This window comes from Octodon degus, unplaced genomic scaffold (assembly GCF_000260255.1).
Source record: "Octodon degus isolate 3935 unplaced genomic scaffold, OctDeg1.0 scaffold00176, whole genome shotgun sequence".
Lineage (NCBI taxonomy): Eukaryota > Metazoa > Chordata > Mammalia > Rodentia > Octodontidae > Octodon > Octodon degus.
The window spans coordinates 4,673,102-4,685,283 of record NW_004524752.1 but is presented as its reverse complement, the minus strand read 5'-3'; the positions used below and the strand labels follow the sequence as shown (position 1 = coordinate 4,685,283).

General features: G+C 37.5%; 1 protein-coding gene across 4 annotated transcripts in view; it reads left to right on the top strand.

The window, feature by feature from the left end:
• The window catches only part of Rasal2 (RAS protein activator like 2), a 381,000-nt gene that overhangs the window by 180,024 nt on the left and 188,794 nt on the right, over window positions 1-12,182 (top strand). For all 4 annotated transcript variants that reach the window (XM_012517409.2, XM_023703627.1, XM_004643450.2 and 1 more), the window contains exon 2: window positions 988-1,115. In XM_012517409.2, coding sequence (XP_012372863.1) covers window positions 988-1,115 — 128 coding nt within the window. The remainder of the gene's footprint in view (window positions 1-987; window positions 1,116-12,182) is intronic.

Below are 12,182 nucleotides of genomic sequence, written 5' to 3'. Positions count from 1 at the left end.
GTCAGGCTCAGGTTGCTGTGGTTCAATCCCCACAACTCAAGCCAGCCAAACCTGCCCTGAAGGCATTCAGAGCAAAAAAAAAAAAAAAAAAAAAAGAAGAAATTGTTTCTGTTTTTAAGATCTTACTGGCCTCTAGTGGTAATATGATGCTATTATTTAAGTATCTATAATTCTTGTAAAGCTGTTTTTGTAGTATTCTGCCAATAATCTTACTCTCTCAGTTCTTGGTCAACAGTATTCTCAAAGTATACGTTAAACATCATCTTCGTCCTAAAGCCTAGAACTGTATCTTTCGTTCCTGTATCTCAGTCGCCCTTACCTCTTTATTTTGCATGGTACTCTTAGCTCTCCCATTATTTTAGTGTATATAGAGAAATGATTACTGTTTCAGGTTTGTGCTAACTGCTCACCTGCACTATTGCAGCCATCTTCGCTACAGATTTCAGGGATAACTTTTATCTGTATTTTGTATTATGACAGTTTTTATTTCTTGAAAAGAAAGTTTCAGTTTGCCATTGAATTTCATTTAGACTCACCATGGTTATACTTTGACTTTTTTTTTTTTTTTGGCGGAACTAGGGATTGAACTCAGGCCCTTGCACTTGCCAGGAAAGCACTTATTCCACTGAGCCATCTCCCTGGCATATATACTTTGACTTTTAAGACTTGTTTTTTTGGTTTTGTTCTTATGTATTTGGTACAGGGTTTTACTATGCAGCTTGGACTAATAGTGACCCTCCTGTTTTCAGCCTCCCCAGTGCTGGGATTACAGGGGTGCATGACCATGCCCAGACTCAGTGATCAGCTCAGCGCACCTAAGGATGGGGTTGACATGTGGTGTCAGATCGAACCCTGGTCCCTGTACTTGCCTAAGCAGGTGTTTAGTCCATGGAGCTATCTCCTCACCCCCCCCCAAGGCTTGTTTTTGAAATATTGATTTAATAATCATGATAATGATTTGTCTTTTGTTTTTCTTTTGTAATTCAGATGTTAAAGGACCACCTACCCATCGTCTATCTTGTGGTCAGTCACCGTACACGGACACAACAACATGGGAACGGAAGTACTGCATCCTAACAGACAGCCAGTTGGTGTTGCTCAACAAGGAGAAGGAGGTGAGATGGATAGCTACTTTTGTTTTTCTGTGAAAATTCTGAAATTTTGTAGATTTTATTTTTGTGTTGATAATCAACATTATACAATTACAGACTTTAAGCTGGGCATGGTGGTCCATGCCTGTAACCCCAGCACTCAGTACTCTAAGACGAGAGGATCTCTTGGAGTTCAAGTCCAATCTAGGCTACCTAGTGAATTCAAGGCCAGTCTGAACTACACAACGAAACTCTGTCTCAAAAAAACAAAAAATACAGACATTTAACAACATACATCTAATGGGCTGCTAATGCAGAGCAAAGTGTTGTTCCAAAGAAGGATGCTACAGGGCCTGCATTCTCACTAAGGAACAGAAGAAATACTGAGTTAAGTTGAGAAATTTGGAATGAGAAATAATTGGAGTGGGTAGACTTGACCCTGCAGGTGGCTTAAAAGAGTTACTGCACATTTTATATCAGCCTGTTTCCTAAGAGCAGCAATTGGTAGGCTTAGGGGATTAATTGAAAGAGATATAATGAAGGGACAAGTTACAGATAAATGAACAGCCTGGAGTGTTGAAGCAGCCATGAGCTAACAATAGCCAAAAGCAGTTACACTCTAAATCTTCAGGGTAACAGAAGGAAGCCAAGTTTCTGGAACTCAGTAATAGTTCCTTGAGAACCTACATGATATTTGCTGTGATTGTACACAAAAGAGCACAACCTCTACCAACAAAAACAGATGGCCAATAAGAAAAAGACAATAAATATCCCATCTCTCTTCTGCTTCCTATTTCTTGCCATTGTCCCTGTTGAGTAGGTCTATACTAAAGGAAAGAAAAAAATGCTTTACAGGAAAAAAAAAACTTTTTGCAAGAAAAAAGTATGTTCTGTAGAGATCATCTTCCTGAGACACACTGAAAGAGAACAAAGGGCAGAGTGTAGTGTAGGTCTGCAGAGGCAGACAGAATGTAATTTACACCAGAACATCAGGCTCTGTTCTGCTAAATTAAAAACTCCAGAATTTATCACATACTATTACTACTTTACTCCTCCAACTGTTTACACATTCAGATCATTCATTTGCTTATAGGTAATGAATATCATTCTAGTATTATTTCTTCTACCACATAAAAAGTAGTGGTTCTGCTCTTGATATGAGGTATAATGGGAGAGAAGGAGAAGAAAATATCTGATTCAATGAAGAAGGAAGATTAGGTATGAAACAAAAGTAATGGTAGCGGTAAAATATCCTTTCAGTAAGTCTTCTTTTCTAAAAGTATATTCAGAAAAGAATGATTAGGAAATATATTTCTTTTTTCGAGTGGCGGCAGTTACCAGTAATAGAACTCAGGACCCTGTACCTGCCAGGCAAGTTATCTCCCCAGCCTAGGAAATATAGTTCTTAATTCTCTTTTGTAGATTCTAACTCCTTTTTCTCTTGCTCCTTCTTCCCCCTTCCTTTGTTTTTCTGTGTCTCTTCTCTTATTCAACATTTTGAAATTTGATAATGAGAAGGTTATAACAAGAAAGCTATTTCAGTTTCTTCTCACTTTTCAATAGACAGTGCTTACTTGAAAGGGCTCAGGTAGTATGCCTTCATGAAAAACTTATTTTTTTCCTCTAATCATTAAAAAAATACACCTTATTGTTACCATCTCTTCACTCATGACTCTTCTCCAGTACTTTAATATCAAATTTAAGTTTAAACAGATAATTTAATAAATACCAGTGTATTTCAGAATATTCTTATGTTACTGTGTTAACTAAATATATAATAAAAATGGTGCCATGAATGAATATTAGTAGAGAAGATTTCTGATTATCCACTTTGAATAAATGAATAATTTATAATGCTCATTTTAACTCATCTATCATGTCTTCTATCAGAGCTCTTAACAAGGAATCATATGAGATCATTTACCATTCTTTTGCCCTTGCCTGCATGTTTAGTTTACTACTGTAGTTTAAGAATAGATAGCAGGAAAAAAAAAAAAGATAGCAGAATGTCAAGAAACATCCCTTATACAGAACCAAGATATAACGTATTAATTAAATATTTCTGATCAACTGAGAAATCCAGTTCCAGGCCCTCTTTGTCTCATAAAATAACTGTTCATAATAAATGATTTTCTTTCTTTTGGGGTGGAGGAGGCTACCAGGGATTGAACTCAGAACCTTGCACTTGCCAGTCAAGCACTTATTCCATTGAGCTATCTCCCTAGCCTGATAAATAATTTTCTAGAACAGTATCATCTTATAAGCCAGTCATTACAAGTAGCTTTAGATACCCAGGAAACCTTTCCCCCAACACTTTCCTCTCTTTATGGATCTATGTGTCTGCTTTTCTGACCCTGCTTTCTATTCATCCTTCCTTACCTCTTGAAATCCTTCAATAAGCCTGCTGCAACTTTATCATTTGCAAAATCAACCATTTCTTCCACCTTCCATTCTTTAGAAAGGACCCTTAACTTTTTGGCCTCTGATAACCTTTGTTTCCTGAGGTCACTGTCTTCCATAAAGTCTTGTCAAGAGGTGTTTGTTTTTCTCCCATAGCCCTTGTATCATGCTTCTTGGGATGGGTATCTTCTCTTTCCACAACTGGTTTCTCCCCATTTTCCCTCATTTTCTCTAAAATATTCAAACTCAGAATTGCCTGTTGCAGCCATCCAACTTGTCACTCCTTATTTTTTGTGATTATTTTTCTTCTGGGTCATTATCTTTGTACCCACTTCAGTCTTAATTTTCTATTATTCCAGCATCTGTAGAGGTGATCCTTTTATCACATTGGCTCCAAGTTCCTTGAACTCCACCTCCAAGGATCTTCTCTCCATTTTACCTTATTACTACATGTCTTTCATATTCTTGATTACATGCATCTTACTCTCTGATCCTTATCTCTTTCCAGCTCGTTCCTCTTTCAACAGTCCTTCAAGCCTTCTGGGACTTACAGTCTCTTGATCTTTGTGGGGTACAGTGTGACATTTCAGTGTATGTATGCGATCTGTAATTATCAGACCAGGGTAATTGGCATACAGCCTCAAACATCTCTCATTTGTTTATTGCAAACATTCAAAATCCTTTCTAGTAACTATTTTGAAATACATAATTGTTAACCATAGTTATTCTGTACTATAGAACAGAGAAATCATTCCTCCTATCCCACTGTACTTCATACCCATTAATTATGCTCTATTTTATCCTTCCTTCCATAGTTTTCATAATTAGTGTTTTCCTTTCTCTCTCTCTTTAATTTTGTGTGTTTGATACAAGGTCTTGCTGTGCTGCTCAGACTCAACGATCTTCCTGTTTCAGCCTCCCCAGTACTGGAATTACAGGTGTGCACCACCACGCCCATACCAAGGATTGGGGACCAAGCCTTTAAACACATGGAGGTCTAGGGAAAGCTTAGTATCGAAGGTATAGAATGAACTTGCTCAGAACATGAAGCTTAATTTCCTTTTTTTGTTGCTGTTTTTGGTAAAATAAAATAGGATAATGAAAAGGATAAAATAATCTCTAAGGTTATTTTCCATAGTCAAAGATGTGATCCCATCTTTTTTGAAGACCTATTAAGTGTGCAGTGTTATGGTCGCAGAGATGTGGTTTTATTGGACTATTAGAAGTAAACTAAATTATAACCATTTGTAACAATACAGGTAGTTGTCTTACAACACTGTGAATATATAAATGTTGAGGAACTAGTGACTTTAAAATAGTTAATTTCATGTTATAGAAATTTAACCTCAAGTAGGTTTTGTTATTATAACTACAAGGGAAAGATAAGTGAATTCTTGTCCAGGATAGGTTATGGTATGAAATGGAGTGTCCTAGTTACTCTTCTCTCCTTCTTGGGACAAATACCCAACACTCAAAATGAGGAAAGGACAGGTTTATTTAGCTCACAGTTACTGGAGGTTTCAGCCCATACTTAGCTGGCTCCAAGGCAGAGGGGCTCATGGCAGAGAACAATCTTTCAGGATGGCTGCAAAGAGCAAGAGAGGCAGAAGGAGTAGCAGCAGCTCAGGCAACTAACTTCTCTTCTCTCCTTACATTGAAATGCAAATTACCTGCCCCGGAGCATGTGCAGCATCCACACTCAAAATAATCAATCTCAAACTCCAGAAGCCCCCTGGAGACTGCATGAGGATTTGAGGGGGCAACTACACACAAACCATAAGATGGAGAATGCCAAAAGCCAGTGTTTACAAAGAAATTAATGCTAACAAATAAGAACTCACCAGGGAAAAAAAAAGTTGGGGGACATTGCCTGTATGTATAAGGATACAAAATTCAGAAAGATAGCTTTTTGGCAAAATGTTCAGTTTTTTAAAATATAGCTCACAAGAGGAAAAGTAATAACTGGCAGGAACTGGATAATTGAACCTTGAAGACCATGGTGAGGAATTTAAATTTATCCTGGAAGTGGTCCACACAGTGGAAAGTATTTATAAGAACAATAACATATTCAGATTTGCTTTTTAATAAAGTAACTCTGTTGACAATATGGGAAAATGAGTGGAAAAGACTGGAAGTAAATAGATAATTACTACAGTAAACCATGTTAGAAATGATAACTTTATAAACAGTTTGTAAATACAGATTAATGTTCTCAGACAAGTAGTTAACTGTTCTGCCATTATTAAATTGCAAAAGTTGAGTGAAATCTTTAGAAAAAAAATGTGGAGTCATTTCTATACCTGCTATTTGAACAGTAAGTTTTATACCCTGTTTATTTTCTTATGGGAAATTCATTTGTAGTGGAAACACTAGCATATCCTATTACTCTTTTCCTTTTACCCACACTGATGAAGTGTAAGGACTATACTATAATTCTTGTCCTTGGAATTTTGTATTGAATAGTTCAGAATTTCTTGAAATGAGTTTAAGGAATGTCCTTCTAAATGATCTGAAAGAGCTGCTGCATCCTGCATGGCTCTTGAAATTGAGGAGGAGGTGGTAGAACAGGATGGTGAGAGGGTGGAAAAATAAAGATAAGGGACAAAAGCTGAGTTAAAGTAGAGCCCTCTCTCTTTCTGGATAGGAGGAAAGAAAACTTGTTTAATCACTCTAGGGCACTTTTTGGTACATTTGACAAAGTTGTGTCATGTGACACAGCTTTGCCTAGCAATTTATTGCCTGTATTATCTCAGGGCTTGGTGTTGTATGGACTGAAGAAGCTCTTCCATGTGGATTTGCCTAGGGTTTTCTTTGGTTTTGGACCTGTCTTGCTTTACCTTGACAAGTGTGACCAATCTTCAGTTTCAGTAGCTCCCTACAAAGAGCTGTTTAAAGTCCTAATGCAGCTAACCACAGGTGTGTTTATTGCTGTGCTAAAACATCAGTTAAGAGGTTTCTGTGTGGATTTAAACTGGATCTTTAGCTAGGTACCATTGGAAAATCAGAAAATATGTTAGTGTAGTACTATTTGTATACGTATTAAGTCAATATACGGAATCTTTTAATGCTGTCTCTTAACTCTGCATTTTTCTTGTCAGAGTGGGAACAAATCTGTTTGAAGGATATCCTTGGAAAGGGTGTTAATTGTACCAACTACCAATTTGAACATGTAGTAGAATTGTATAGATCTGAACAAAGTGCTGAAGATGAGGTTTGCCAAAACTGTCACCTTGAGAAATATTTTAGTGGCTCAATAAATTGTTTTATGTAGATTATATGAAATAGACATTGTGTATGTGTTATGAAGTATGCTTCCTTCCCTGGGTGCCAATCCTTTTTAAAAAACGTGACCATTGAGTTCTATTTTGCCTTCAAGAAATAAGATCAACTATGGATTAAGGAGTTGAGGACAGTGATAGAGAAGACCAACACAAGTCTCTCTAGTATAGATAGTATAAAAATACAGAATAAAAGAGCATTTGTGGCTTTCTTTTAATATTAACAAGCCATCAAAATAGGGTCATTTTGGTTCCATTTCTCTTATTGCAAACTCTTATTTCTGCATTACAAACTTTAAAAGTTGGAAAATAGTACAGGTGGCAAGGAATCATAATGCAGTTTTAAAATATTTTAGCACATTTTTCTTGCTTTAGAAGGCAATGCTTATATTCATATATTGATGAAAATAGCCATTAAGACAGTGTGAAAACAGCTGAAAGTTAACTTTTTTATCTTGGAGTTAACTACCCATGGCCTATGCCATTTAGAATCAGTTTCAAGTTGTTTAGCAGATAAATAATGTGGCCCTATACATGCATTTACTATGTTAGAATTATAGCACTGTCTTCTGACCTTTGTAGTAGATCTTTGTTGCAGTTATAACCTTAGCACCTACTGAAGTTCAGGTGTAGATCTACAAAGTTTGTATTTATCCAGCTGTGCCTGGCTTGGGTCTGGCTGCTGTGCTCAGCTCCTTCCTGCTGCTGCCCTTGGGGGTGAACCTGTTGTGCCCCTCTGGCAAGGCGTTCTGCTCCTGGACTAGCTGGGTGGTTCTGTCCCCTACACTCTCTGCAGGGATTGCAGCTGAAGGTTTTCACCCCAGGCCTGTATGCCAGGCCTGAACTGAGTCTGGAGGGGACAAGGTGGAGTAGGGGGGAGAGGCAATTCTCCCACATACTCACCTGGCCTGGACTAGTACTGGATCTGGGGGTTCCCGGAACGTGACAGAAATTCCTACTCTGTGGGCAGGGTGTGGGGGGTACGACGGTGTGATGGGGGGGCTTCCCAAGAGGGTGAAAGAGGGTGTCACCCACACTGCACCTGGGCTGGGACCAATAGGTCATGCCAGCACAGGGTAGCCGGAATCTCTCCCACACACTCACTGGGCCTGGGCTAGGACTAGATCCTGGGGTTCCCTGAACACGGCAGAAATTCCTCCTGGGCAGGCAGGGTAGGGGAGGTGCTGCGGAGTGGTGAGAGGAGTCCCAAGGGGTGGAAGAGGGTCTCACCCACGCTGTGCCTGGGCTGGGACCAGTAGGTCCCGCCAGCGCAGGGTAGCCAGAAGCTCTTCTACACACTTACCGGGCCTGGGCTAGGACTGGATCTGCTAGAATTATAAAAGAATATAAATAAAAAGAAAGTTTTTCTTTCTTTTCTCTCTCCCAGAAAAAATTTAGTGATGGAAATATGACAAGTAATTTAAAAATGGCATTTGATTAATAACACAGTAAACTGAGGAGTATAAGAGAAAAATTGATCCTAAAGAACTGTAAATCTGTTGTTAAAATGCTGCTGGCAATAGGAAATTACCAAAGGAAGCTTAATAAGAGATGTGGTTAAAATTATGTTTCATGACTACTAATTTATAGGCCATATTAAGAGAATGAGAGTTAGGGAAGAGATAGGCCAATTAGGAGACTGCCATTTCTCATATAGAAAAACATGAACAGCTTCCTAATGCTCCCTGAATTATGCATGTCTTGTTTTACAATCATGGTCATAATATATTTTGGTATGTGTTCTACTCTACTTCTCTCCTTTAGCTAACCTGCTTGTCTGTGTGTTCCAAACAAAACAAGTGAGTTGTATGCTTACTAACTTCTTGTCTGATTATATGCTCTTTTCTTGATCAAGGATGCTCCCTTGCTGTACCTATCAAATGTCCTTTCTTTTGTAGGTTGAAGATATTTTAAGGTTTGTGGCTTGGCTGGTAAAGTACAGACTGTTAATTTATATGTAACTCTTACACAAGTGAATAATAATTTAACATAATAAGTGGAGTTAATTTATATGTAACTCATCATATAAGTTAATAATAGTTCAACACAAGTAAAGTGATAGAAAAATATATTATTGGAGGAAATTGAGGGAGATCTACCTTAACTTTCCTTATGAGACTAATTGAGGGAGAAGATTCCTGAAAGAGGCAATGCCTGTCATAAATGTTAGGATGAACAGGAGTTTGCCTCCAGATATGGAATAAAAAAGAAAAGGAGAGGCAGCATTTCAGACTAAGAGAATAAACTTAGCTATTATACTGCATTACAAAATTGAGGATATATAAAGGAAATTCAAGTAGTCTGGTGCTCGTAGACTGTAAAGTCTAAAGCAAAACCTAAGGACAGGGACCAGGTTATAGAAAACTTAATATACTATGTTATGGCATGTTATTGGTGAAGTTTCCCGTTGCTGGGATAAAATACTTGATACCTGCAACTTAAAAGAAAGGTTTATTTTGTCTCACAATTTCAGAGGGTTCAGTCTACAGTTACTTGGCTCTAACAGTGAAAGGGGGTAGAGGAAAACTGCTCTACTTGGGGTATCTCTATAACCCATTTCCTCCAAGTAGGCCTCACCTCTTATACCTCATATCAAGTTGACAGTCAAGATTGATGGCCACAGGGGATTTGCATTATAGAATAATAATTTTTGGGACCTTCATTATCAGAATAACCCTTTCATTATCTATCTATCTATTCATTTAAGAAAATTGTTATATGGAAGCCCTGTAACAATAGATAAACCCAAAATTAAATTTGAGTTGAAATAGAAAGGTGTCTTCCTCTACCCACATAAAAATACCACCACTCCTTTGAAAAACACAGCTGAAAAGCAAAGAAACACTTAACAGGTTTTAAGCCCCAGAATGGAATAATCATACTTACATTTTAGAACTACTCTAATAAATATGTACAGGATAGCTTTAAAGGGCCAGACATCATTGGCATGTGTCAGTGAAGAAACTTGTAGGCATTTGGACAACAACAAGGTGTTTTTGGCGCCAGCTGTGATAGAATAAGTGGTACAAGATTTGCCTTCCATCTGTAAACAATAAAAAAGCAGGACACATGCACTCTCTATGTATTATTTCAACGATTGCATAATAGGCAGCCTAATACTGTGATGGTCACCCTTTCAGCTCTTTGCTCCCTACCATTTTCTGCATGGGCACAGTAATCTGGAATCCAGGCAGGCTGATCCTTCTGAGCTGAGGAGGTAAAGAACATAGTGCAGCATCTGAAGAGGCTGAAATCTGCTGGGCAGTTTACCAGTCTTTGGCCAATGACTGTACCCCACATCTTCAGGAAAAGACTACACACTTTCAGAGAACAGTTAGAGACTGAGACTATATAATAAAGGATGGTCATGCTGAGCAGTGCTAGAAGCATGACCTCACCAGTGAGAATTCTTTAAAACCCTACTGTCACAGGAATCCAAGTGACATCATTAAGATATCTCCAATATATAGAAATTGAAGTTTACATGATTTATGTCTCCATATTTAATACTAATAAGTTGGTAGTTAATATATGAATAGTTAGAGCTAGAGATACTGAGACTAGATCAATTGTCCTCAACTTTGCTTGCCTATGACTGGTTCTGTCATTAGAATTTCTAAAGTTCCCCTATATGATTATAATTTGCAGCCAAGATATAGAACCTTTTGTACAGATGATACTTTGAGATGTTTACCATCATGGAAAGAGCAATAGAAGGAGCAAAAAACAATACCTTAAGGCAATGACTGTCAACCTTAGTGGACTTTAGAACTCAATTGAAAACTTGTTAAGTCTCATTGCTGAACTCTACCCCTAGAGTTTCTGATTCAGCAGGTTTATTGGAGCCTGAGAATGTGAGGTCTCAAAGTATGGATTTCTCATGATTTTCAGGTTATTCTGATACTGTTGGGTGGGCCACATTTATTTTGAAAACCACTGCCTTAAAAAGATTTTAAAAGTCGAGGCATTTTAAAGGATATAGTAGACCCAAGCATCTTTTTATAGCTTTGTGTAGGAAAAGATATAACAGAATAGTTTTCAGATGCTAGTTAGTATAATTTTGATTTCTTATACTTAACTCTAATCTGTATGAGCTCAGATTGAATTGAAACCAATTTTCATGTTATTGCAAACAAAATGAAAGATTTGCAAAATATATTTGGTTTTTTATATTTTTATTAATTTTATTGAGAAACATATCAGTGAGACAATTTCAAAACTGATTAGTAGGATAGTTTCAATAATTAATACAACGTATTTTGTTATCTTCTTAGTGGTTAGTCATTTAGTATAAAATGCAGACACGATATCCTGTCCAAATACTATTAGTATAAATCTTTCTTTGTATTGAATTAAGAGAAAGTAGCTGTATATCTATCCTAACTATTTTGTATATGCAGAATGTATTTGAATATGTATGTATATGTATGTCATGTGCCAATTTGATCTCCTGTTGTCATGGATGCTTTGGAATTAACAAAAGGGATTTGGGGCCAGGGAGAGGGCTCAGGAGAATAAGCACTTCCCTGGCAAGCAAAGGGACTGAGCTCAATCCCTCGTTCTCCAAAACCAGAAATGTAGGGATTTGGGGCCAGGGAGATGACTCAGTAGGATAAGCACTTCCCTAGCAAGCACAAGGGCCTGAGTTCAATCCCCTGTTCCACCACAAAAAAAGTGGAGAGGGACTTATGAGTACGAGTTTTAGTTCGACTTTTTTTTAAAACTCATCTTAGGTATCTGAGAAAACAGCTTTTTTCCTCAGATACCTGAAAGTATCTTTTTCTAAAACAGTGAACTTAAGATGTATGATTCTCTTTCTCTTTCTCTTTTCCTTCTTCCATCTCTCTTTTTCATTCTTCCTTTTTTATTGCAGCAAAAGCCCAAGGAAGTATTGAAAAACATTCTCATGATATAAAGCCTAGAATATATATGTATGTTTATGAGCAACTCAGTATAAACAAGTAAATATGAGCTAAATTATGACACTCAGAACAGAAATTTTTTTTTCTATAAAACGGTCTTCAGTTGAACATCAAGATTTTTGTCAGCTCCAACTGGGTTCATTTGAAGGAACTTTTTTTTTTTTAAAGAACCAAGGGTTTTAATTTAGTCACATTAAGTAGCAGAACATTATTTAACTAATTACAGCTTTTTTTATTACACAAATATATCTTTCTAAAAAGTAAGTCTTGCGGCTACACCATGACGTCCGTAGGGACCCTTGCCTTCGACGAATATGGGCGCCCTTTCCTCATTATCAAGGACCAGGAACTCAAGACTCGTCTTATGGGACTCGAGGCCCTCAAGTCACATATAATGGCAGCCAAGGCTGTAGCAAATACGATGAGAACATCACTTGGACCAAATGGCCTGGATAAGATGATGGTAGACAAGGACGGCGATGTGACTGTGA